Consider the following 27,733-nt stretch of genomic DNA (forward strand, 5'->3'; position numbering starts at 1 on the left):
TAATATCAATAACTGGTATCATCCTAAAGGCTTTACAAAATAGTATTAATAAATTAGGCCCACACGGCGATACTTGTGTAAATCTTCGAAAACCCATAACACTATACACCACGAGAATAGTCTAAAATCTCCTATCAATTGAGACATGAGTGTGCTTGGCTATCCCTGTACCTCAGGTTTTACCAGTTTAGGCTAAGATGATAATAATAATAATAATAATAATAATAATAATAATAATAATAATAATAATAATAATAATAATGACTTATTTATAAAGCACCTTTCATCCAGACGATGCCGTTCAAACAGCATCACAACGGGATAAAGTGCAAACTAGAAAATAAAAGACAAAATGTGTCAGTCCTAATATACACCTCAGACTTCTGCACAGTACTGTAGTTTAAGGTGTTGAATTCTACAGTTTAGGAACATAGTCCCAAAAAAACTCAACGCTGACCTCCCAATGATCCTTTGGCCTTCTACCTTATCGTCTGCCTGCACTGCATTTTCTCGGCAACTGAAACACTGTTTCCCTGAACTATTCTGTTCCATTTTTCCTTGTACAACCTCATTGCACCGATGTGATGTAATGATCTATTTGGATCGCATGCAGAAAAGTTTTCCATTTTACAGTGGTGCATGTCACAATAATAAACCAATTTACCGATTCATTGTCAATAATACAGCGCCCCTTGGTTGCTTAAGATTGTTATAACCGGGGGGGGGGGAGGGGGGTGACAGTGCGGATGAGCTGCCACGACCTATTAAATGCTCCCAGTGGCGAGTAGCCTCTGTCCAGCTCTTGGCCTTCACGTGCGATATTCAAGATTCAAAAACTTTATTGTCGTTCCAACTGTACATCAGCTCTGCAGGGTAGAATGAGACAGCGTTTCCCAGGAGCAGTGCAATCATAACATAACAAACGCAACAATAAATAATAAACACAACAATAAATAGTAAAACACAACAGCCACATGTCGCTTTAAATCAAGTTGTAAGTGTCCGGTGCAAGTTAAAAGTGTCCAAAGCAGAGTCAGGTAGAGCAGCTATTTAGCAGTCTGACTGCCTGTGGGAGGAAGCTGTTTAGTAGTCTTGTGGTTTTAGTTTTGATGCTCCTGTAACGTTTACCTGATGGCAGAAGAACAAATAGTTCATGGAGAGGGTGTGAGGGGTCTTTAATGATGTACCGTGTCTTCTGGAGGCATCGAATCTGAAAGAGGTCTTGGACAGAAGGTAAGGAGACCCCAATAACCTTCTCTGCTCCCCTAACCACCCCCTGCAAGGCTTTTTTGTCGGCAGCACTGCAGCTGGAGTACCAGGTTGTGATGCAAAAGGTCAGCACACTCTCAACCACGCCTCTGTAGAATGTAGTTAAGATGTTAGTGGGGAGTGATGCTTGTTTAAGCTTCCTCAGAAAGTGCAATCAGGGGAATGTTCACCTTCACAAAAAACTAGAACCAGAACATGAGGATTGGACATTTTCAGGGACATCCATTGCTGTCAATTCCGTGTCTGTGAACAGAATTTTACTTTCTGTCCTAATATCCATGGAAGCATTGAATTTATTCATGTAATCTCAAACACTGAATGCTGAAATACCGTTATAAAGTTCTTTGTCAGATGAGCCGTTTAACGTTTTGAATATGTTCTCTGTTCCCATGGAAGATGTTCAACAGAAACACAAGGAGACTCTGCGGGCACAAACTGAAACCCTGAGAGTGAACACGATCCTGATGACGGAGAAGGTGAAGGTTTTCCAGCTGGTTGATCGATACGCTGAGCTCACGGTCATTTCTAGTGTTCGAGATCGGAGACTGGTGGAACATGAGCTGCTGGCAAGAGGCAGAGACCATGCGGATTATAGAGAGAAACAACTCCGCAGACAGCTGGAAAAAATCCGTACTGATCAGTTATTCCAGAGCAGCTTTTCCCGGAGTAAATCCAAATCTGGGAGTTCAGCAGCAGTGGCCGGAGTCCCGGGGATCGGGAAAACAACGATGGTACAAAAGATTGTTTATGACTGGGCCATGGGGAAAATATACCAACAATTCCAATTTGTCTTCAGTTTCAAATTCCGAGATTTAAACACCATTAATTGTAGAATAAACCTGAAGGAACTGATTCTGGATCAGTATCCTTACATTGGGAATATTCTGAGAGAAGTCTGGAAGAACCCAGAGGGATTACTGTTTATATTCGATGGTTTAGATGAATTCAAACACAAAATCGATTTTGCGGACAGTCGGAGAGATACAGAACTTAAGCACCAGTGCCCAGATCCCGAGTGGTGGTGTGAAGTGTCGGACATTGTGTACAGTTTAATCCAGGGCAAGCTGCTCCCAGGGTGTTCAGTGCTGGTGACCACCCGCCCCACTGTGTTACATTTATTGGAAAAGGCAAAGATCGGTGTCTGGGCTGAAATCCTGGGATTTGTTGATGAGGAACGGAAGGAATATTTCATCAGACATTTTGAAGATCAGACGGTGGCCGAAGCTGTTTTCAATTATGTGAAGGAGAACGAGATCCTGTACACCATGGGCTACAACCCCTCCTACTGCTGGATCCTCGCTCTGGCACTGGGCCCCTTCTTCACACAAAGAGTCAGGGACCCACAGCGAGTTCCCAAGACCATCACCCAACTGTATTCCTACTATATTTACAACATCCTGAAAAACCACGGCCGTGAGATTGAGAGACCCCGTGATGTGTTACTCAGGGTTGGTCAGATGGCCTTCAGAGGAGTGTCCGAGAAGAAGATTGTGTTTACAGATGGAGATTTGATCAACTACAGTCTGCAGCCTTCCCAGTTCCTGTCCGGGTTCCTGATGGAGCTTTTGGAGAGAGAGGATTCTGCCCAGAGCGTGGTGTACACATTCCCACACCTCACCATCCAAGAGTTTGTAGCTGCAGTCGCACAATTCCTGAATCCACATCCCGGGGATATACTGAAATTCCTCACTGATGCCCACAACACGACAGATGGGCGATTTGAGGTATTTCTCCGTTTTGTTGCTGGTCTCTCCTCCCCAATGACAACTCGGGGCCTGGAGGAGATTCTGGGTCAATTTCCTCATCAAACAACCTGCCGGGTGATTGACTGGGCAAAGGAGGAGGTTAAACGACAGAGTGGAAACACATGGAGTGAAGCTGGTAAATGGAGCCTCCTGAACACATTGCACTACCTTTTTGAGTCTCAGAATCGTAGACTGGCTCAGGCCACACTGGAATCTGTGGAAACACTTTCATTCAGTAGAATGACACTGACCCCGATTGACTGCGCGGTCCTGTCTCATGTCATCGGACTCTGTGATACAATAAAACACCTCGACCTGGAGAACTGCCACATTCAGTGTGAAGGAATCCAGCGGCTGGGACCCGGGCTGCACAAGTGCCAGGAGTTGAGGTAACTTGATTTATCTCTCACTCTGAACTGTGAAACTGTTCTATTGTGTCATTTCAATGTAAAGGGATTTGGGTTAAACTGTGATAAATCAGATTGTGAAGAATTGTGACAAATACCCTGGGGATCGGTCAGTAATTCCCCAAGGACAGGAGGGTTCTGTGGTTCCTTGTGAAGGGATGTTGGAAACTTCATCAGATCAGTGAATAACGACCATTGGTTTAATGATAGTAAATCACAGGAATGGCCGTGTTTCCTGCTGCCTGTGACACGTCCATTGACAATGTTCCTTCTCACTGTTACTGACACCCAGACCGACACTGACTGCAGCAGGTGGGTCAGAAATTCACACCCGCTTCCCGGTGAGGGACAAGAGACCGTCAGCAGACTGTCCCAGTGAGAAGGAAAGAAATACCATTGTGACATTGCCCTCCCCTGCCCTTGATAGTGTGTGACTTTGCTCACTACCAGATACACAGAGAGCGAGGCCGCATCTCCTCTGGGTCTCTGTTCAGACCCAACACACACGTACAAAAATTTTCTGCATCCTCTCGTCTTGTAGGATTATCGTTTACCCTTGGAATCCTCCTGTGGGACTTTTTATCCCAATCCCCCTTCGATTCTTAGGGATCTCGTCCCCATCCCCAATCCTCCTGTGGGCTCTCTATTACCCTTTCCTCACCCTCCAGTGGAATGTCTTTTCCCCACCCCCTTCCTGTGGGATCTTTCTTCCCCATTCCCCTTCCTCCTGTGGGTTCCCTCTTCCCCATTCCCTTCCCTCCAGAAGTATCCCTTCCCATCCCCCTTCCTCCTGTCAGATCTCTTTTCCCCATCCCCCATCCACCTATGGGATCTCTCTTCGCAAACCCCCTTCATCCTGTGGGATCTCACTTCCCCATCCCCCACCCTCCTGTTGGATCTCTCCTCCCCATCCCCCTTCCTCCTTTGGGATCTCTCTGCCCCATCCCCCATCCTCCTGTCAGACCTCTTTTCCCCTTCTCCCATCCTTCTGTGGGATCTCTCTCCCCCATCCCCCTCCGTCCTGTAGGATCTCTCTCCCCCATCCCCCTTCCTCCTGTGGGATCTCTCTCCCCCATCCCCCTCCATCCTGTGTGATCACTCTCCCCCATCCCCCTCCGTCCTGTGGGATCTCTCTCCCCCATCTCCCTTCCTCCTGTGGGATCTCTCTCCCCCATTCCTCTTCCTCCTGTGGGATATCTCTCCCCCATCCCCCTTCCTCTTGTGGTATCTCACTCCCCCATCCCCATTCCTCCTGTGGGATCTCTATTCCACATCCCCCTTCCTCCTGTGGGATCTCTCTCCCCCATCCTCCTTCCTCCTGAGGGATCTCTCTCCCCCATCCCCATTCCTCCTGTGGGATCTCTCTCCCCCATCACCCTTCCTCCTATGGGACCTCTCACCCCCATCCACCTTCGCCCTGTGGGATCTCTCTCCCCCATCCCCCTTCCTCTTGTGGTATCTCACTCCCCCATCCCCATTCCTCCTGTGGGATCTTTATTCCACATCCCCCTTCCTCCTGTGGGATCTCTCTCCCCCATCCTCCTTCCTCCAGAGGGATCTCTCTCCCCCATCCCCATTCCTCCTGTGGGATCTCTCTCCCCCATCCCCCTTCCTCCTGTGGGATCTCTCTCCCCCATCCCCCTTCCTCTTGTGGGATCTCTCTTCCATATCCGCTTCCTTCTTTGTCTTTCCATCCTTTACCTTAGGTGTTGTCTCTTCCTCCATCTCCCATCGACATTTCCCGATTCTCAAATCTTCCTCACTGTTTGACTCTCTCCCCTTCACCCCTGCCCTTTCCGACTGTCTCACGTCAGGAACACTTTTCTAACAATCAGGGAATGAGAGAGAATATGTGGAGTTTACAGGGTCACACCGACAGACGAAATTACTGACAATCGGTGAATTCATTGGAGCTGGGCAGTGAGGGACATTGACAGTGATGGGAACTACGATCAGTGAATTAATAAAGGGTTTAATGTTCCCTGAAATATCCGAGTGAGAGAAATGCCCTCAGACCCACGGTTTTAATCACTATGTTCATCAATTTGTCTGTTTGTCTTTAGAATGAACGGTAATAAACTGGGAGATTCAGGAATGAAACTGGTGTCTGCGGCTCTGAGGAACCCGGAGTGTAAAATACAGAAACTGTGGTAAGTACCAGACTGTGGGAGATTGTGTTTACAGTCACTGGGTGTCTGACACTGAACATTAATGTGATCAGTAATTGTGTTACTGATAAACACTGGGGATTTGTACCGTCTCCTGTCTCTCTGTGTCCTTCACCCTCACTCTCTCTCATCTCCAGGCTGAACAGTGTCGGTCTCACAGATTCTGGTGCCGAGGATCTCGCCTCCGCTCTCAGTACAAACCCATCACTGACGGGGCTGAACCTGATATCAAACTCGTTGTCAGACTAGCCTTATAATCTTCCAGATTCATATCATTACCTAGTTTTTGAACCTTTTGGAAGCTCTTCTTTTCTTCTTCACTAGATTTACAACGGCCTTTGTGCACCACGGATCTTGAACCCTACCATTCGTTCCATGTCTTATTGGAACGTATCTACTCAGAACCCCACGCAAATATCCCTTGAACATTTTCTACATTTCTTTGGTCCGTTTCCCTGAGAACATCTGTTTCCAAATTATGCTTACAAGTTCCAGCCTGATATGCTCATAGTTCTCCTTACTCCAATGAAAGGTTGCTCTAACTTGCCTGTTCCTATCCCTCTCTAATGCTATGGTAAAAGAGATAGAATTGTGATCACTATCTCCAAAATGCTCTCCCACTGAGAGACCTGACACCTGGCCAGGTTCATTTCCCAGTACCGGATCAAGTGCAGCCTCTCCTCCTGCAGGCTTATCTACATATTGTGTCAAGAAACCTTCCTGAACACACCTAACAAACTCCACCCCGTCAAAACCCTTCACTCTAGGGAGATGCCAATCAATATTTGGGAAATTAAAATCTCCCACTTCAACAACCCTGTTATTGTTACTCCTTTCCAGAATCTGTCTCCCTATCTGTTCCTCGATGTCCCTGTTACTCTTGTTACGAAAACCCCGTAACCAGGTAACTTACCAGCAAAGATAGATGGATCAGCTGAGACGGATGCTACTATTTTCAACCGTTTTATTCAACAAGGGCACAAACGTATGGTTAATACAAAACATTCAGATCATCAAAACTCAATCTAAAACACCGGTGTAATAATAATCATTCAAAACACAAGCTCGATCGTCGTCTAGGGGTAATGTAGATTTTATATCGTTCACTGGATATCTAAAAGTCTTTTAGATCACGGCAGTTTCACTTAGTTGCCGGCGGAAGTGTCGCGTTGGTGCACTTTTAGTTAGAAAGACAGAGAACATGAAGCATTTACCCGACAGGTTTTCCAACCTGTAGGAGGTAGTCGGAAGTCTCGTTGGGAGAATGGACTCTCATCTGTGGCTTCCCCTGTAGCTAGGCCGTCTTCCGTGGTGAAGTCGCCAATCCCAGGCAAGGGATTGACGCACACGAACCCCACCACCGGCTGTAGCTATTAAAACGCTGTCGCAGGATTTCTAGCGTTTCTCCTTCGTGTGTTTCCTTGGTGCATCTGAGGGTCCTCCCCTCAGACCCGCCTTTATACTTCTTCACGGGATCGCAGGTGTCAATCAAGGTGCAGGTAATGCGATCTCTCTCTCAACCAGCCCACTTTGCCCGAGGGCTTTTCAGGTGGTCTCCATGAGACAATAGTCAAAGTCACTTTTATTCTGCTTCTTGGGAGAACGTGGTCTTTCGCACGTCTCTCTCTCTTGGGTCAGTTGACCCCCCTTAACTAGAGTTCTTGCGATTTTCACAAAGGAGGGGGCCAACGGCATAACACCTCCCCCCATAATGGGTTTTTAACCAGCGGTTAAAAACAGGTTGACACAGGAATTTATTTATTTTTTTGAATCTACATACTACACAAGCTTTTCTCTTCACAGAGTACTACTGTTATACATTCAAGTCAGTATCTAAACAGGTAACAAGTACAGTGCCCCTTTTCTTTAATACCTTAACCTCATGTGCCCTACTAACGCCTGGTAGCATCAAACTTCAGCTCAATAACCATCTTATTTATTTGCTTTCTTCAGCAACATAACTAAGGAGGTGTGATCTTAGCTTACATACATCTACAAAGGTTCATGCAAAAGACAAATTTTTATGCTACTTTCAAACTTAACAGTCAAGCTCCCATGGGTGTGGTCTTTATTATTCACATACTTTGTCAAAATCCCTTAAAACCGGCTTCTGCTATTTTAAAAATCGCGTCCCCATTAACCCTCGCCTTTTTTCCGGTTAATTCCCTCGTGGCGATCTTGGTCACCCTGGCGAAATAGGCTTTCGCCCGCTCCTTTCATAGGAGTTATTTTATCAGCGTGTTCCAAACTTAGACCACCCAATTCCTTAATTTTAGGCAATTTGTCGTTTTTCTCTTCAGGACCCGTCATGCTATTAGTTTCCAATTTAAGATCCGCAAGCGATCTCGCTTTGTTCAGACAGCATTTCACATTCTGCCTTTTCACACCACACTCTGGAATAACAATAGCGTGTGGGGCCCCTTTACCTTCCAACTCAACCTGTAATTGACTCACAGGCTTTGTGGTACCAAGCCATTGTCTCTGTAGCCTGGTTGCTGCTTTTGATATCAGTCCAGCCTTTAAACTTTCTTCATTCAATTTGGGAACTACACATCCCCCTTTCCCTTGAGTTCCGTGACTAGGTTCAGCACCATGTGTATCCCCATCTTGGACACACTCAAACGGGACATTGGCCTCTTCCAGGTTTTCAACACCCGTACCTTTTTCAAATTCTAACGTCCCCCCCTCCTTCCAGTAACTCTCCAGGCAGCCCCCTGTTGGGGAAGGCGCAACCCTGCGAGCTGAAACAACCTCCTCGGCCATGTCAGCTGACTTCTCCACAGCAAGGATACCCTTCTCCTCTAAGACTGCCCTCATTTCACTCTCGGGACCATCGAGAACATCTTTAGAACTCTCAACTTCTCCAAACAATTCTGCCAAACCAGACAGATCAACCACGTCCAACTCTGGACGTTTTAACAGCTTTATCCGTTTCTCATCTTTATTTCCTACCTCTAGGACCTTTCTCTTCACTAAGGGGGGAGCTATCTCCTCGCCCTTACCCCCTTTTACTTTACTACCTTCCGTTTTACCACCCTCTGAACCCTCGTGGTGTAGGGTCGGTAAAAACGTCTGGGCCAATTTCAAACTGCGCGCTGTCCCAGCCGCCGCTCTCGACAGGCTGCGAGTGACCGCGCATGCGCGATAGCTCGGGGACTCCATGGGCGGGGCCTCAACTATCAGGGCGGTTCCCATCTTCCCACCCGCGAGGTCATTACCCAACAGGAGCTCCACGCCCTCCCCCGGTAACTCCGGCAGGACTCCTAGCTCCACAGGTCCCGACACCAACTCGCAATCGAGAAAGACCCTATGCAAAGGCACGACCGCGGTCTGGTTCCCGATTCCTCTCAGGGCAACCTCCCCCGTCCGAGGGCCGAAATTTAACACATTACGGCTAATTAACGATAGTTCCGCCCCCGTGTCTCTCCAAATTCGTACGGGGATGGGGGGGTCCCCTTCCCTCAAAGACACGGTTCCTTCGGAACTAAATGTCTCCCGCCCCTCCGGTACTCCATCTACCTGGGGCCCTCTTGTCAACTTCCTGATTACCACTGCACACCCGATAGGGGTCGCTGCTCTCTCCCTCTCTGGCTCCTTTCTCGGAGCAAAGCATTTTGATGCAATATGTCCCACCTTTCCACAATTAAAACAGTTTAAACCAGGAGATCTCCAGGTTTCCTGTCTGTTATCCTCACTTTTTGTGCTAGCTCCCGGCGGAGTTTCTCCCTGAGCCGGCGGACTTTCCCTACCATTCCAACGGTCTCTCGGGTAACTTTTTGGCGAGGAAAACTTTGTCTTGTGGGTTAGGGCATATTCATCTGCGAGCCTAGCCATCTCTGAGATGGACTGATTCGTCCTCTCATTTAAATACATTCGGATCTCTTCCGGAACGCAACCTTTAAATTCCTCAATCAAAACTAACTCCCTGAGACGCCCATAGTTCTCGGTCACCTTTTCAGCTGTGCACCAACGGTCCAAGAGCACACCCTTCTCATGGGCTAGCTCGGTATACGTTTGATTCCACCCTCTTTTTAAATTTCGGAACCTTTGTCTATACGCCTCAGGTACTAACTCGTAACCTCGGAGAATGGCCTCCTTTACTTGATCATAATTCCCGTCCCTTTCTGTGGGCAGCGCGGTATATACCCGCTGTGCTTTTCCTCGTAACACACTTTGTAACAACGCCACCCATTGCTCTCTGGGCCACTGCTGATTCTCGGCCACCTTTTCAAAAAGCAAGAAATAACTATCAACATCCGTCTCCTCGAACGGGGGGACCAACCTCAACGCCCGACTAATATCAAACCCCTCCTCTCTCTCGTCCCCTCGAGTTCTTCGCTCTTGCTTTCGCCTGTCCAGCTCCAATTCATGGCCCCTTTGTTTCTCTTTCTCTTCTGCTTCTAGCTGCTTTAGTTTGAACACATGCTCTCTTTCCACAGCCCTTTCCTTTGCGGCTCTCTCGGCTTCTTTTTCCCTCTCAGCTGCTTCTACTTCTAGCTGCTTTATTTTAAACTCATGTTCCAGCCTTGCTTTCTCCAACTCTGCCTGATTTGTCCCACTCACTAATCTCCTTTCGGGAATATTTTCCAAATCCTCAGCTGCAAACACCTTCTTCCCAACGTAATGCTGTTGTATGACCCTTCGCACTTCCTGCTTTTTCATTGTTGGCTTCACCGCTGTGAGGTCTAATGCCTGCGCCAAATTTACCAAGTCTGATTTTGTAGCTTTCCCTAGCGCCTCTACCGTCGGGTTTCTCCTAAATTCCGACACATCCATCTTTGCTGGTTTCCCGTCAGGCTACCTCCGTAACCAGATTTAAGTTTGGACTTACAGCCCGATTCACTGACCCTCCCGTTTGGTTTCAAATCCGGGACGAGAACCCCACTTGTTACGAAAACCCCGTAACCAGGTAACTTAGCAGCAAAGATAGATGGATCAGCTGAGTCGGATGCTACTATTTTCAACCGTTTTATTCAACAAGGGCACAAACGTATGGTTAATTGGTTAATACAAAACATTCAGATCATCAAAACTCAATCTAAAACACCGGTGTAATAATAATCATTCAAAACACAAGCTCGATCGTCGGCTAGGGGTAATGTAGATTTTATATCGTTCACTGGATATCTAAAAGTCTTTTAGATCACGGTAGTTTCACTTAGTTGCCGGCGGAAGTGTCGCGTTGGTGCACTTTTAGTTAGAAAGACAGAGAACATGAAGCATTTACCCGACAGGTTTTCCAACCTGTAGGAGGTAGTCGGAAGTCTCGTTGGGGGAATGGACTCTCATCTGTGGCTTCCCCTGTAGCTAGGCCGTCTTCCGTGGTGAAGTCGCCAATCCCAGGCAAGGGATTGACGCACACGAACCCCACCACCGGCTGTAGCTATTAAAACGGTGTCGCAGGATTTCTAGCGTTTCTCCTTCGTGTGTTTCCTTGGTGCATCTGAGGGTCCTCCCCTCAGACCCGCCTTTATACTTCTTCACGGGATCGCAGGTGTCAATCAAGTTGCAGGTAATGCGATCTCTCTCTCAACCAGCCCACTTTGCCCGAGGGCTTTTCAGGTGGTCTCCATGAGACAATAGTCAAAGTCACTTTTATTCTGCTTCTTGGGAGAACGTGGTCTTTCGCACGTCTCTCTCTCTTGGGTCAGTTGACCCCCCTTAACTAGAGTTCTTGCGCTTTTCACAAAGGAGGGGGCCAACGGCATAACACTGTTGGGAGGTCTATACAAAACACCCAGTCGAATTATTGACCCCTTCCTGTTCCTAACCTCCACCCACAGAGACTCCACAGACAATCCCTCCATGACGTCCTCCTTTTCTGCAGCCGTGACACGATCTCTGATCAACAGTGCCATGCCCCCACCTCTGTGACCTCCCTCCCTGTCCTTTCTGAAACATCTAAAGCCGGGCACTCGAAATAAACATTCCTGTCCCTGCACCATCCAAGTCTCTGTAATGGCCACCACATCATATCTCCGAGTACTGATCCACGCTCTGAGCTCATCTGCTTTGTTCACAACACTCCTTGCATTAAAATAGACACACCTCAAACCATCGGTCTGAGAGCGTCCCTTCTCTATCACCTGCCTATGCTCCCTCTCGCGCTGTCTCCAAATTTTCTCTATTTGTGAGCCAACCTCCCTTTCCGCCATCAATTCATTTCAGTTCCCACCCCCTCCCAGCAATTCTAGTTTAAATTCTCCCCAATAGCCTTAGCAAACCAGGATATCGGTTTCCCTGGCGTTCAAGTGCAACCCGTCCTTTTTGTGCAGGTCACAGCTGCTCCAAAGGAGGTCCCAGTGATCCAGAAATCTGAATCCCTGCCTCCTGCTCCAATCCCTCAGCCACGCATTCATCCTCCACCTCATTCTATTCCTGTACTCACTGTCACGTGGCACAGGCAGTAATCCCGAGATTACTACCTTTGCCGGTCCTGCTTCTCAACTTCCTTCCTAACTCCCTGTAGTCTGTTTTCAGGACCTCTTCCCTTTTCCTACCTATGTCACTGGTACCAATATGTACCACGACCTCTGGCTGTGCTCCCTCCCACCGCAGGACATCTTGGACGTGTTCTGAAACATCCCGGACCCTGGCACCTGGGAGGCAAACGACCATCCGCGTTTCTTTCCTGCGTCCACAGAATCGTCTCTCTGGCCCTCAAACGACAGAGTCACCTATCACTACTGTCTTCCTATTCCTTTCCCTGCCCTTCTGAGCCACAGGACCACTGTTGCCTCCACCAGGTAGGCTGTCCCCACCCCTCTCCAGCAGTATTTGAACAGGGGTACTTATCGTCAAGGGGAATAGCCACAGGGGTACTCTCTAGTACCTGCTTCTTGCCCTTCCCTCTCCTGACTGTGACCCACTTCTTCAGTCTCCCGTGGCCCCGGTGTGACCACCTGCCTGTAACTCCACTCTATCACCTCCTCGCTCTCCCTGACCAGACGAAGGTCATCGAGCTGCATCTCCAGTTCCCTAACTCGGTCCCTAAGGAGCTGCAGCTCGACACACCGGGTGCAGATGTTGCCGTCCAGGAGGCTGGGAGTCTCCAGGATCTCCCACATCTGACACCGAGCACAGAAAACCAGCCTCACACACATACTCTCTGTCTGTATTGTAAACAGATAACCGACCTCGCCTCGACACTTTATCGCCGAAGCCCCGTTGAGCCAAAGCCTTCCTACTCTGTCTCCCGCTCCTCTGACGCTTACTCTGTAAATCTGTCTTCCTTTTAAACTCTTCTCGCTCTTCTCACTGGCCGACTTGCGCAGTCGTGCTGAAGAAAAAAAATCAGTAATTGTGTTGCTGATAAACACTGGGGATTTGTACCGTCTCCTGTCTCTCTGTGTCCTTCACCCTCACTCTCTCTCATCTCCAGGGTGGAGAAAGTCGGTCTCACAGATTCTGGTGCCGAGGATCTCGTCTCCGCTCTCAGTACAAACCCATCACTGACGGAGTTGTACCTGAGTGTTAATAAACTGGGAGTTTCTGGAGTGAAACTGGTGTCTGCGGCTCTGAGGAACCCGGAGTGTAAAATACAGAGACTGTGGTAAGTACCAGACTGTGGGAGATCGTGTTTACAGTCACTGGGTGTCTGACACTGAACATTAATGTGATCAGTAATTGTGTTACTGATAAACACTGGGGATTTGTACCGTCTCCTGTCTCTCTGTGTCCTTCACCCTCACTCTCTCTCATCTCCAGGCTGGCCCGTGTCGGTCTCACAGATTCTGGTGCCGAGGATCTCGCCTCCGCTCTCAGTACAAACACATCACTGACGGATCTGGACCTGAGTGGTAATAAACTGGGAGATTCAGGAGTGAAACTGGTGTCTGCGGCTCTGAGGAACCCGGAGTGTAAAATACAGAGACTGTGGTAAGTACCAGACTGTGGGAGATTGTGTTTACAGTCACTGGGTGTCTGACACTGAACATTAATGTGATCAGTAATTGTGTTACTGATAAACACTGGGGATTTGTACCGTCTCCTGTCTCTCTGTGTCCTTCACCCTCACTCTCTCTCATCTCCAGGCTGAACAATGTCGGTCTCACAGATTCTGGTGCCGAGGATCTCGTCTCCGCTCTCAGTACAAACCCATCACTGACGGGGCTGGACCTGGAATCAAACTCGCTGACAGACCGATCTGTCCCCGCTCTCCGCCGCCTCATACCGACCCTCCCGAGTCTGGAGCTGATCCTGTGAGTGTTTGTGTTAATGTTCAATGTGATAAAATATCAGCGGATCCGCGGGTTTTCTGGTGATATTTGTCTGTGAGTGTTGTTGAAACATTAACCCCGGTCCCCTGTTACTGACACTGTTGTGTAATCTGTTTATTTCATCTTTATTCTCCCATCTGTTTCAGGCTGTACGGGAATCGGTTCAGTGAGACCGGGAGGAAGGAACTGAGATCTCTGCGGGAACCCAGACCCGGACTGAGAGTGATCGTGTGAACATCTGAATGTGTGAACATCCCCGCCCGCGGGATGGGGACATTTGGCCGACTCCCCGCCCTCCCCTTTAACTCCCGCCCTTACCTTTAACGGCCGCGCGCCGGGGCTGATTCCCAAAGGTTTTAACGGAACCGGCTCGGGCCTCGTGCTGTGTGCGTCGCTCGCAGCGGTCCCGCAGTGACGTGTTTCCGCCTGCCGTCCTGCGGGGAAGCTTCCGCCGGATGTGCGTGTCGAGACACTCCCACGTGACACCCCGGGGAATTACCCGGACAGGAAGATCCCGGGGGTCCGGGACTCAGTCTGGGACACCGGTGTCCCGGGTTGGGGTGTTATCCCGGGAGAGCATCCTTTTGCTCCCTTTGCTGAGGACGGTGCATTCGGCAGCCTGGCCGATATAATGATGTTAAATGGACAAATCCCTCAGCAGTGACCATGGATCTGCTGCGATCCCGGACACGGTCCTGAAGTGTGATTTTATAATCATCGGTTCCCCGATGCAGAGTGACGGTGAGAAACGGGACTGATTATTCAACCGGTCACTCCTTGTCGCCGGTCAGTTAATTGTGTGTGACTGTGAGCAGATTATTTATTCCCGCACGTCAGCAGCTCACAGATTGTTTAATTTATATTTCTCGTAAAAAGTCAATAAACCACTGTATCTTCCTGACTTGTGTCGGACTCGAGTTTTATTTGAGGTTTCTGTTGCCCTCCACACCCTGTGCACTGCAACAGTGGGTCGGAGCTCCTCACAATGACACAGTAGCGTCTCAGCTCCAGGCTGAGGGAGGTCGGACAAGCAGAGTCTAGGAGCCCAGGATCTCATCTCCACCAAAGCCCATTCCTGGCTAATTGACCCCCGCCTGTCCCCCGCAGTTAAAATCGACGTGAATCCACTGAGGTCCCGAGTACGAGAGTGATGGGGGGGGGGGGGTGTGGAAAACCGGCGTCAGACACAGAATGATTCTCCCTCCACACCGTCCCGTCACACACTCCCGGGGTCAGACACTGAGTGAATCTCCCTCCGCACCGTCCCATCACACACTCCCGGGGTCAGACACAGAGTGAATCTCCCTCCACACCGTCCCGTCACACACTCCCGGGGTCAGACACGGAGTGAATCTCCCTCCGCACCGTCCCGTCACACACTCCCGGGGTCAGACACGGAGTGAATCTCCCTCCGCACCGTCCCGTCACACACTCCCAGGGTCAGACACGGAGTGAATCTCCCTCCGCACCGTCCCGTCACACACTCCCGGGGTCAGACACGGAGTGAATCTCCCTCCGCACCGTCCCGTCACACACTCCCGGGGTCAGACACGGAGTGAATCTCCCTCCGCACCGTCCCGTCACACACTCCCGGGGTCAGACACGGAGTGAATCTCCCTCCGCACCGTCCCATCACACACTCCCGGGGTCAGACACAGAGTGAAACTCCCTCCACACCGTCCCATCACACACTACCGGGGTCAGACACGGAGTGAATCTCCCTCCACACCGTCCCATCACACACTCCCGGGGTCAGACACAGAGTGAATCTCCCTCCACACCGTCCCATCACAAACTCCCAGGGTCAGACACAGAGTGAATCTCCCTCCGTAACATCCCATCACACTCTCCGCCATGCGTGCGGGGAGGTGGGGCACTTTCGGAGGGATTGTCCGAACACCCGAAAACCCAGGGAGTCCACTTCGGGAACTAGTGCCCCAGCTACCTCTGCCCCTGATCCCATTCCTGCTCCTACATCTGTGCCGGCCCTTGCTCCTGCCCCTGACCCTGTCTCTACCCCTGTCCCTGTTCCTACGTCTGTTCCAGTCTCTGCTCCTACCCCTGTCTCTAACCATGTCCCTGTTCCTACGTCTGTTCCAGTCTCTGCTCCTACCCCTGGGGTTCAGGCGAGTGTTCCTGAGGCTACGTGCAGGGAGGTTCAGGTGAGGGACGGGGTGGAGACTGTGCGGGGAAGGAAAGCGAGGAAGAAATCCAAACACATGAAGAAGTCGGCCCCCGAGACCGCAGAGCTCACGCCCATTTGCCCTGAAGTGGAGCGGGAGGCTCGGGGAAGTGCACAGTCGGACAGGGTGATGGAGGCGGGGAGTAACGCTCCATCGGTGAATCCCGCACCTGTGTGCTCCTCCGGCTTGAAGAGGAGAAGGGACTGTTCCCTTAAGAGGGCAGAGAATGTAGATGAGGGGGAGTCCCAGAAAGGGGTGGGCATCCGGGTGGCCGTTGTGTCTAACCCTGAATCCCCAGATGTAGCCACCAGTCCTGTGGTGGGTGGTGGGGTTGTGCAGGAAGCTAGTGCTGGGCCTGTTTGCACAACTAAAACAGACCTGGAGCCCTCCACCCAGGACTTAGCAGTAAGCGCCTCCCTGGCGGCAACTGTATTAAATAGGACAAGCGGAGAGGAGACCAAGCTCTCTCACTGTCAGCATCAGGCTGCCGGTGAATCCCTTGGACCAGAGCTGCTGTGGTCCCCTGGGCAGGGTGATATAACCTGCATGCCGACCCCATCAACTAATGGCCAGCAGGGAGTCCCTGGGGATTTTCCCTTATTCGCCGCTACTGTGGATAAGACTGATGCCACGGTGGAGCGGGAAGGTATGAGGGAGGTACCCGCTGTTCAGTGTGGGTTACAGGGGCAGCCACCTTATACAACACATGAGGAGGAAGATGGGGAATCTGTCTGCAGTGAGGGGTTGGAGGGAGATTCTTTTGATAGCGAGACAATGGACATCCTCACCCCTCCTGAAACTCCCCATTGATACCTGTGGAGGAGATCAGAGAGTTCATTCACTCCTCTGTGGGTGCAAAGCATCGGCCTAAACTAGCCTCGCTTCGCTGGCCTAGCATGCCAAGGCTGGTGAAGTCCCTGCGAGTCATCCTCAGACGGAAGGGGAAGGGGAAAGGGAAGGGGAGGAAGAATGCTGTGTCAGGGAATGACAGACGGCAGCTGAAATCCTTCCTGGATGGCCTGGTGAGGGACATCAGGGTGAGAAACAGCCTCGCTCCTTCGGGAGATGGTGGGTCACAGGGTAGTGATGGTAGCAGTCGGGACCGGAAGGCAAAGAATATTCATGGTTTTCTTCGGGATTGTGCGGCTGAGGGCGCCACCGCTCCCAGCGGGAAGGGTACCGGTGCTGAGGCCTAGTGTGCTCCCGATATGAAACTTATCATAGCTAGTTTGAATGTAAACGGTAGCAGGGGCTCTCTCCGCAGATAGAACAATCTCTCAGTCCTCAGGGATGGGAGATACGCGGTCAGTTTCCTGCAGGAAACCCATACCACCCCGGGGGACGAGTCCGCTTGGCTCCTGGAGTTGCAGGGCGGGGTCTACATGAGTCACCTTAGCTCCAACTCTAGCGGGGTGGCGATCCTGTTGGCCCCAACCTTTCGGCCAGAAATCGTAGGAATCCAAGATGTTGTGCCCGGCCGTCTGCTCCACCTGGCTGTGCGCCTCGATGGAGTACCGCTGCATTTTATCAACGTGTATGCTCCGAGGCGCAGGATGATGCAGACGCGCCTATTCTGTCTGCTGTCCACCTTGCTGAGTTCCATCGATCCTGGGGACTGCGTCATCCTCGGGGGAGACCTCGAGGTGGAGGACCGCTCGGGCCTCCAACGCGACCCGGCATCGGCGAAAAGGTTAAAGGAGCTAGTCGGCTCCTTTGACTTGGTGGACAGCTGGCAGAATCTTCACCCCGACTCTAGCGCCTTCTCCAGAAGATCTAGAGAGGGGGGTTCCCGGATAGACCGCCTGTATATGTCTCGGGCTTATGTCTCCCGCGTGTCGGCGTCCTCCATGCGGCCGGTGTCGTGCTCGGATCATCACCTTGTGTGCATGGAATTTACTCCTCTGCACCCTCGGGTGGGATCCGGGTATTGGCACTTTAACAACCGGCTGCTGGAGGACAGCCGATTCCGGGATTCATTCCGAGCGTTCTGGGCCACCTGGAGAGAGAGACGGAGAGAGTTTATCTCCCTACGGCTGTGGTGGGATGTGGGCAAGGGCCACATCAGGTTTTTATGCCGGGAGTACACTAGGGGGTCGACAAAGAGGCGGGGCTCTGAGATTGAGCGGCTTGAGAGAGCGTTGCTTGACCTAGAGTCCCGTCTTGGTCCGACCGGTGGAGACCATCAGATGTGGCAGGAATACCAGGAGAAGAAGGACGCACTCAGGCATCTGCAGCTTCAGCAGTCCCGAGGTGCATATGTGAGGTCGCGGATCCAAATGCTGCAAGATTTGGACCGCGGCTCGCCCTTCTTCTACTCGTTGGAGTAGTGGCGGGGAGTTCAAAAGCAGCTGGTGGAGCTACTGGCTGCTGATGGCTCCTCCATCACGGATCCTGACGAAATTATCAAAGAAGTCCGCACTTTCTATCGGTCCTTATTCTCCAAGACATTGGAATCTAGGTCTATGTAACAAGAAAACATTGAGCAAACATGACCAATTAGGGGAACATTGTTTTGGTGGTGAATGGGAATAAAGGTAAGGAGGTATGAACATTGCTACTACACTCAGAACAAGAGCTGACCTGATTAGTCAGAGGAGTCATCATCCCATTCAGTCAAATTCAACAAGTCCTTCCAGTCAAACTGGCAATTCCAAGAATAATCATATGCAGCAAACAGCTAAGATAAGGATCTATACGGAGAATAGATTAAACAATTTGTTATAGTTAGTGAGGGTACTGACACGACTTGCTGAATGTTGCAATGCACAACTCAAAATAAAATTATTCTGCCCCTTTTTCCCCAGTCCTGATGAAGGGTCTCGGCCCAAAGCGTACACTGTTCATTCCATTCCACAAAAGCTTCCTGACTTGCAGAGTTCCTCCAGTATTTTGTGTGTACTGCTCAAGGTTTGCAGCACCTGCTGAATCTTCTGTGATTGTATTTGATTACTGGATACAACTTGGCTGCGTTTTGTAAAAGTATAAAGTTGAAATTCTAAAATGGTTAGGTTAGCGAGGTAATACTCAGATGAAGATAGATAGATAGATAGATAGATAGATAGATAGATAGATAGATAGATAGATAGATAGATAGATAGATAGATAGATAGATAGATAGATAGATAGATAGATAGATAGATACTTTATTCATCCCCATGGGGAAATTCAACATTTTTTCCAATGTCCCATACACTTATTGTACAAAAACTAATTACATACAATACTTAACTCAGTATAATATGATATGCATCTAAAATCACCCTCTCAAAAAGCATTAATAAATAGCTTTTAAAAAGTTCTTAAATAGTTTACTAAAATACATTGAATGGTAACTTAAGCTCAGTCCTAACCCCGGCACTTTAACATATCCTACCCCCGGCACAATAGCTCTGTGCTGACACACTCCTTGCAGATGAAAGGTAAAGACTGCGCGTGGAGCTTCAACTTCTGTCAAAGGTATCACCACTGATAATAGTTATTTAAAAATTATTGTAAATCAAATAATGACTTCTTTAAATATTTTGAGTTGCTAACGGGAACAAATTAAACCATTTGCAAATAATTAAATATATTACGCTGAGGTAAAATAATTAAAATAAAAGCCTGCTTCTTTGCTTATGAATCTGCAGGCAAAGACTCTTCACTGAAATCAACGGAGCCTCCAATTTTATACCAGATCTGAAATAACCTAGGATCCGAGAGGTGATGCTCCAGCACAAGATGATGCTCTTCAGTTAGATACCCCATGGAGTGGCATATGCAGTGCCGTTAGTGATTCAGTAACTCTTGGCTTCTACCCTTGATAGTGTAAAAGCTTTGAAGAATCCTCAAGTTTAAACGCCCGTAATTCCAATCAGCAAAACTTAACTATTGCACTAAGCTTATAGAGGACTGGACGATACTAATCAATATCCCTGAAGGTTTGGTTTGTCACCCTGAGTCAGCTAGTAGCAGTCGCACCTCTAGATCTTAAGTCCCACTCCAGTGCATCTATGCTGCCTCCCCAGGGTAACAGTCAGACTCTGTTAGATGTCCATCTATTAATCCAAGGTTTACGCTGCTCTCATAGGAACATGAAGACTCAAACATCATGGTGTAGCATGATGAGCGCAGTACGATGCCATTGTACTGACTGCTACTTATGAGTCCATCACTGCAAATGGGGCTGTTCAGACATTGCTGAATCGTCACTTCTGGAGCCCTTTTGTGCAAAGCTGACTACATGAAGGCTGGATACTTAGAGATGTGGGCAATTAGAGAAGGCTTCCACACCCAGTCAGAGTCTGTGATCGGCTTGGCTTTTGGGGTTTTGATCAATGGAGTATTTGGCCCTTAGGACATTGGAAAATGGTTGTTATGTGGCATTCCGAGGAAAGCGCACTTTCAGTTGCTTAGCACTGAATCCTACAGCACATCAGCACTACAGTACATCAGCTCTCTCGGCCGAAGAGTGTCATGGACTCGCTTCAATGATGACGCAGGAGCTGTCCCAAGTATCCCATAGACATCATCATCATCATCATCATCAGGTGCCGTGTCCAGTGTGAGCTTTGACTGTCATGGCCCACACACTCCTGTTTCGGATCAAGTGGATCAATTCATTGTTATTCATTTCCAGTTCTCTGGCTGCTGTCTCCATCATCATTTGTCTTTGCTTTCCTCTTGCTTTCTTCCCTTCAATCGTTCCCATAGTCATCGTGCATTCTAACTCCTCTTTCCTAATCACATGTCCAATGAATCCCACAGACAACTCTAAAACACAACTACCTATTCATTATCACATTTTGGTCTGGAAGAGCTTGATAAGCACAAATGTGAAAATGTATTTCCTGCATTGGAAATTGTGGCTACACTTCAGAAGTACTTCGTCATCTAGGAAAGCATTTTCGGATTTCAGGAAAGGATGTGAATAACTATTTTTTTTTCTTGAAACTGGCTTAATTCAACCTGCCTGGCTGAAGCAATATGACGAGACAAATGGGAGAAAAGCTGAGAGCTGTGCACATAAATAAAGCCTTAAGTTAAAAAAAAACACCAACCTTTCCAAAGAGGGGAAATGAAACCCCGCTTTATGGGTTAAGTAAAAACGTCTGCAATGGTTAGAAACATACTGACTGGCTGATAAATATCACATCATTTTAGTTTTCTAAGTTTGGGTTGGGAGAATCTGAGATAACAGAACAGCTCAAATGTCATCATGTGCACAAATTAATAACTTAAACCAGCTTAATTTAAAGTGGATAATTTATCTGGTTGGATTTAACCAAATATCAAGTGAAAATACGATGATCCTTCTGATATGAGACAGGTCAGGGATGGCAGGGCAGATGTTTTTGGAATTTCAGTGTGTGGTAGCTAGTGGAGACCAGGAACAACCTTCAGTAATTTGCTTTATAACTCTAGCAGTAGTGCAGTCAAGGACCCAGGATGAGTGAATGCTGCAACCGAGATGTCAGGGTTCAGTTTTCGACTTGGAGAGTGGTGAGTGCGTGGAATGGGCTGCTGGTGACAATGGTGGAGGCGGATGCGATAGGGTCTTTCAAGAGACTCCTGGCCAGGTACATGGAGCTCAGACAAATAGAGGGCTATGGATAGCCCTAGGTCATTTCTCAGGTAAGGACATGTCGGGCACAGCTTTGTGGGCCGAAGGGCCTGTATTGTGCTGTAGGTTTTCTGTGTTTCTATGAACCTTGCAGCTGGTGAATCCTCATAATCCAAGTACCAGTATCAGTAGCCAGGATGCACTGCGTCATTACTCTTCACATCTTCTTCATCCCACTAAATATCATCTGAAGAGGATATCATTTATTTGCCTCGTTTCTCCTGCGCGCAATTTCAGCTCGTTTGCTGTGCAATTATGTTAAGATCATTTAATGTTGGACAGTTCAAGGTTTATTCAGGCATCTTCGTCATTCCTTTGACCTGTTCAGTCACCCTTCATTTTAACACTGACCACCGTCACTCTATCATAGTCCCAAACCGAACTACACAACGACAATTCCCAACCTCATGCCCCTACACAGACCCCCCACCCCAATTCCGGGCAACGCACCCGGTTATACTGAACTTTCCCGCCCCCTGACCCTCAGCAACACCGAATGATCTTCAGGACCCGGACCCACTCCGCAAATGTTCCAACACATATGCAATTCCAACACAAAGCCAGACCCGATCCCTCCCCCACCCTCGGGACCACAATTGTCAGCTCATTGGTTATGGGAAGAGCAGGAAGAGAATATGTGCCGTTATTCCATTTTGTTCAAGCGTCCGATGGTTGAGGGTGAGTAACCATTCTTGACCCCGACGCTCCGAGCCCTGAGAAACTCGTGCCTTCTCCCTGATGGCAGCAGCGAGCAAAGAGCGTGCCTTGGCTGGTGAGAGCATTTGCTGATGGTTGCCACCTCTCCAGGGCAACGTTTCAAATAATGTTCCCAGTGGTGGGGGGGGGGGGGGTTTCCCCGTGATTTACTGGGACAAATCCATTGTCTTTAGCAGGGGTTTCCGGTCAAAGGCATTGGTTTCCCCACACCAGGCCGGAATGCAGACAATCAGCACCTTCCTGCTGCACCCCTGCCGATATTTGCCAAGGTTTTCGATGACATGCCGAATCTCCACAGACCCCTGAGGAAGAGGAGGCGCCGCTGTGCTCACCTTGTAATTATATTTATATATTTGGTCCAGGGTTGGTCCTCTGAGATGGCTACATCCGGGAACATAAAGTCACTGAATCTTTCCACCTCTCATCCTCCGATCAGTACTGACTCATTTACCTCAGAGTTCTCTCTCTCTCTCTCTCTCTCTCTCTCTCTCTCTCTCTCTCTCTCTCTCTCTCTCTCTCTCTCTCTCTCTCTCTCTCTCTCTCTCTCTCTCTCTCTCTCTAGCAGCTTCACTTCGAAGAATTTCAGCGGCTGGGCATGACAAAAGGAGAACCACAACTGCACACGGGTGATAACACAGAGACGGCCAGACTTTCAAAGGCAAGGTCCTAAGGGCATCAGTGCAGAAGTCAGGCAGGATTTCTCAGTCCTCTCTTTCACTGAGACGGCTCACCTGCCACACTCTGGTTGTCGCGCTCCAGCCCAAAGTGTTCTCAGTCCACCAGGCAGACCGATAGGCTGCATCAGATAAGAACAGAGCAGCGGCGACTCCTTCATGATAAACCATGGATTCGGAGCGCAACTGGGTGTCTCTTCCATGTCCACTGAATATGCGTTCCGATCCTCTAATTGAGGATCCCCAATCGCTATTGCAATCCCCTTTCACCATCCCCTTCTGGGCCACAAAGCCAGTCTCAGTCCCTTCCTCCTGGTAATCTCCACAACCGGCAACCCACCAAATGAATCTGAAGCGGTACAACTATTATTCAGGGTGTGGCCACAAGGGGGCACTGTTCTGGCGGTCTATCTGTTTGCCTCTCGTGCAGGTCTCCCGTGATACGGTCGCCTTCATCTCGGGTGGCTGCCTCCCTGTAGCTTCTACCTATCACCTCCTCATTGTCCCGTGTGAGTCGAAGCTCATGGACCATCAGCTCCCGATCTTTAACATGCTCGCTCAGGAGCTGCAACGGATGGACATTGTGCGTATCTATTTATGCGGAACAGAGACGGTATCTCAGTTTCTCTAAATCTCACACAAATCTCACACATGACACTGACTCGGCATCTACTCTCAGCGCACTAGCTATGTAATTACAAAAATCAAAATCAACTTACTTGGAACTTCATTCCTTACTTCGAGCATGCGGCTGTGTTTGTCCAAGCGTGTTCTCGCCTAAGCCTGTTTCACAAAAGCCGAACCACTCTAACAATTCACCAGTCCAGCAATGGCCGTTCCAACAATGGAGAATCCTTCTACATCTGGCTGGCCAATTCAGAGATGTCCCGTCATTTCTGTTCTTAACCGCCAGGTGGCGCAAAGCGTCCTCAGTTCAATAATAAGTAATATATGCATAAACTGTATAAAGAATTTAGGTAAGTAAACAAACGAATGAACCAATAAATTAATTAACTAATGAAAAAGTAAATGAACTAACAAGTTAAAAAAGAATCATGAGGTCGCTTTCATGGGTCCATGGACCGTTCAGAAATCTGATTGCAGAAGATTTCGGTAAATCTCAGAGCGTGGGTCTTCAGGGTCATGTACCTACTTCCGGATGGTGTTAAGGACAGGAGAACATATCCTCGATTATGTAAATGAGAGAAGAGCATAAACCGGATGGTATTAATGAGACAAGAGCATTTCTCGGATGGTAGTAATGAGACAAGAGCATATCCCGAATGGTATTAATGAGACAAGAGCATTTCTCGGATGGTAGTAATGAGACAAGAGCATATCCTGGATGGTAGTAATGAGACGAGAGCATATCCCGAATGGTACTGTTGGGAAGAGAGCATATTCCGGATTGTACCAATGGAAGGGTCTATATCCCGAATGGTTGTAATGAGCCAAGAGCATATACCTGACGGTAATCGCCCTTAATTATGGACCTGGTATTCCTGAGGAACCACCTTTTGAAGATGTTCTCGATTATGAAGAGGCTTGCCCTGTGATGAATGTGATTGTTGTACACAAGCCTCTGCAATCTGTGTCGATCCTGTGCATTGCAGCCTGCACACCAGACGGTGATGGAAACAGTCGGAATACTCTCCGCCTTGCATGTGCGAACATTTCCCAGTTTATGGTGACATACCCATAACAAATCCCTTCAAGCTTTGTGGGCCGAAGGGCCTTTGTTGTGCTGTAGGCTTTCTCTGTTTCTATGTTTCTATCACCTAATGGAATACAGCCGCTGACGTGCCTTTCTTTGTGAATGTATAACTATGTGAGGTCAAGCAGAGATTCTCTCAGAAGGAGCTTAAACCTGCTCACCCTCACCACCGCCGACCCTTCAATGAGGACTGGTGTGTGATCTCCCGACTTCTCCTTCGCGGCGTTCACAGTCACATCCTTGGTCTTGCTGTCCTTGTGTGCAAGATTATTGCAGCGAAATCACTCAATCAGTCTACCTATCCCGGAGGGAAATAGTTTTGAGGAAAATGCCACGTGATCTGGTGGAGGGCGACACCAGCGTATCGAGGGCCGAATAGCCTTCTGTTTCTCCAGCGTTTTAGGTTCGTTCATTCTCCGCCTTCTCGCTCTGCGTTCCAGTCAGCTCCGGCTTTTCAGATAACGGGCTTTCGGGATCTCTCCTGGAGACCAGGAAATGAGGCTCACTCTCCGAATGTAACAGAGACAGGCGCCGCTCTCTCGGGATCGCGTGGTTGACGTTCACTTTACTCTCTCTCTTTCTCCCCATGTCGGTGGGTGAGAGAAACTCTCTTTGAAAGCATTATCGGATTCCACACAGCAGCAGATCGTTGGAGAACAACACACAGGATTTGATGTAGATTTGAGCAAAGTACAGACTCTCTGATCCAATCAGCGCTGCCGCTTGTGACGTCAGAATCCAGATATCTGACCCGCAAACCAGGAAGTGCGGCTCAGTCTCCGAGTGTAACAGAGATCGGCGCTGCTCTCTCGGGATGTCGGGACTGGCCTTCAGAGCTCTCGTTCTTTGTCTCCACATAACGGCGGGTGAGGGTCACTCTCTCGATCCCTCAGTGGCGGATAACCATCAGAGTGGCGGGTGGTAGGAGGCATGAAGATCAGGTTATAATTATCGACCTGACTGAGCTAAGAACAGATCCCGGGTATCTGTACAGATTGAGTTAAGTGAAGTTCCCAAGTCTATCGGCGTCTGTCGCTTTTCCCTCATATGATTTTCTCTTTCTCAGGTGAGTCCCAGCAGCTTACTATTATCGTTGAGCACAGCCAGATAAATGTCACCGCTGGGGCTGATGCGCTTTTTTCAGTCCGGCCGTCGGGGAACGTCAGCAGTGGAAGCTGGATTTTTGAAGGGATAACAGTCGCCCAGTGGATCGGTCAAACCGAGATTCTAGATAATGGGTACAGATCGAGAGCAGAGTTATTCACTTCCAACGGGTCGCTTCTGCTGAAGTCGGTGAACGTGTCGGACAGCGGGGAATACCGTGTGAATATGGATCCAACTAGCGGCTCCCAAACCACAGCGACCGTCACTCTGCGTGTCACTGGTAAGTGAGACAGAGTCATGCGATCTCGGACTATAACTTTCATTTTATTCCTGTGGTGAAAGAATACAATACAACCTTTACAGTGGCCGCAGAACCTGGACTCCAGTGAACTCTGCCAGACCTGCTCTCGGACTGTTCAGTTCTCACTGTTGTGTGTGGCTGTGTATCGCCGTTTCTGTTTGCGGGCTGCTCGTACTTGTCCGTGCCGGATGTCAGTTCCGTCTTCAAGGCCATCAAGTAATCATTTGTATTTTACTCTATTTACCCTTCGGCCCATAAAGTTGTGCCGAGCATGTCCCTACCTTAGATATTACTGGTCTTCCTTATGTTTGGTGACAATAAAGTAAAATGATGTAAAGATTCAAGATTCAAGATTCATAAACTTTATTGTCATTCCAACCGTACATCGGCTCTGCAGGGCAGAATGAGACAGTGTTTCCCATGGGCAAGTGAAATCATAACATAACAAACGCAACAATAAATAGTAAAACACAACAGCCACATGTCGCTTTAAATCAAGTTATAAGTGTCCAGTGCAAGTTAAAAGTGTCCAAAGCAGAGTCAGGTAGAGCAGCTATTTAGCAGTCTGACTGCCTGTGGGAGGAAGCTGTTTAGTAGCCTTGTGGTTTTAGTTTTGATGCTCCTGCAACGTTTACCTAACGGCAGAAGAACAAACAGTTCATGGAGAGAGTGTGAGGGGTGTTTAATGATGTACCGTGTCTTCTGGAGGCATCGTATCTGAAAGTGGTCTTGGACAGAAGGTAGGGATACCCCAATAACCTTCTCTGCTCCGTAACCACCCCCTGCAAGGCTTTTTCGTCGGCAGCACTGCAGCTGGAGTCCCAGGTTGTGATGCAAAAGGTCAGCACACTCTCAACCACGCCTCTGTAGAATGTAGTTAAGATGTTAGTGGGGAGTGATGCTTGTTTAAGCTTCCTCAGAAAATGCAATCTCTGCTGGGCCCGTTTAACAATCTTGGACCGGGTGAGATTGTCCGAGATCTGCACCCCAAGGAACTCGATGTTTTCCACTCTCTCCACTGTGGAGCCGCTGATGCCGAGGGGCGTGCGCTCCTTATTTTTTTAATACTCTGTACATTGAGATATAACACTTTGAGTTCTGTACTTGCTAACCTTTTAGATTCTGCGTCACGAATGGGAGCCGGATTGCTCCTGAGCTGCCTGTATTTCAATGCAAGAAGTATGGTAGGAAAGGCGGACAATGGCGATGAAGATGAGGGAGCTGGTCTGCAAACAGAGGCAGTGTGTTGTGAGGGGAACCTGCTGACAGGGCAAAATTGCAGCCAACAGGATGAGTTACCATGTGAAGGGCGGGTAAAATCGAAAAGGGCGAATACAGGACTGGAGGTGTGATATTTGAGTGCGTGCAGTACACGGAATAAGGAAGATGAGCTTGTAGCACAGTTACAGATTGGCAGATATGATGTTGTTGGCATCGCTCAATCATGGCCGAAAGAAGACTATAGGTGGGAGCATTTATACACATTGTTTCGAAAGGACGGGCAGGTAGGCAAGGAGGGGGGCGTGATATTGTTGGTCAAAATTTGAAATCAAATCCTCAAGGGAGGAGACATTGAAAATAGAAAACCTACAGCACAATACAGTCTCTTCGGCCCACAAAGCTGTGCTCA

The 27,733-nt window shown here is 48.9% G+C and overlaps 2 protein-coding genes across 2 annotated transcripts in view; both read left to right on the top strand.

The window, feature by feature from the left end:
• LOC140722356 (NACHT, LRR and PYD domains-containing protein 3-like) overlaps positions 1-14,709 on the top strand; it is a 34,109-nt gene extending 19,400 nt beyond the window's left edge. The window contains exons 4-9 of the mRNA XM_073037120.1: positions 1,666-3,403; positions 5,485-5,571; positions 12,971-13,141; positions 13,297-13,467; positions 13,623-13,790; positions 13,955-14,709. Of these exons, the coding sequence (XP_072893221.1) occupies positions 1,666-3,403; positions 5,485-5,571; positions 12,971-13,141; positions 13,297-13,467; positions 13,623-13,790; positions 13,955-14,042 (2,423 nt within the window). The 3' untranslated portion in view covers positions 14,043-14,709. The remainder of the gene's footprint in view (positions 1-1,665; positions 3,404-5,484; positions 5,572-12,970; positions 13,142-13,296; positions 13,468-13,622; positions 13,791-13,954) is intronic.
• The window catches only part of LOC140722359 (NACHT, LRR and PYD domains-containing protein 3-like), a 219,846-nt gene that overhangs the window by 21,095 nt on the left and 171,018 nt on the right, over positions 1-27,733 (top strand). The window lies entirely within an intron of this gene.

The sequence above is a fragment of the Hemitrygon akajei genome, unplaced genomic scaffold (assembly GCF_048418815.1).
Source record: "Hemitrygon akajei unplaced genomic scaffold, sHemAka1.3 Scf000075, whole genome shotgun sequence".
NCBI lineage: Eukaryota > Metazoa > Chordata > Chondrichthyes > Myliobatiformes > Dasyatidae > Hemitrygon > Hemitrygon akajei.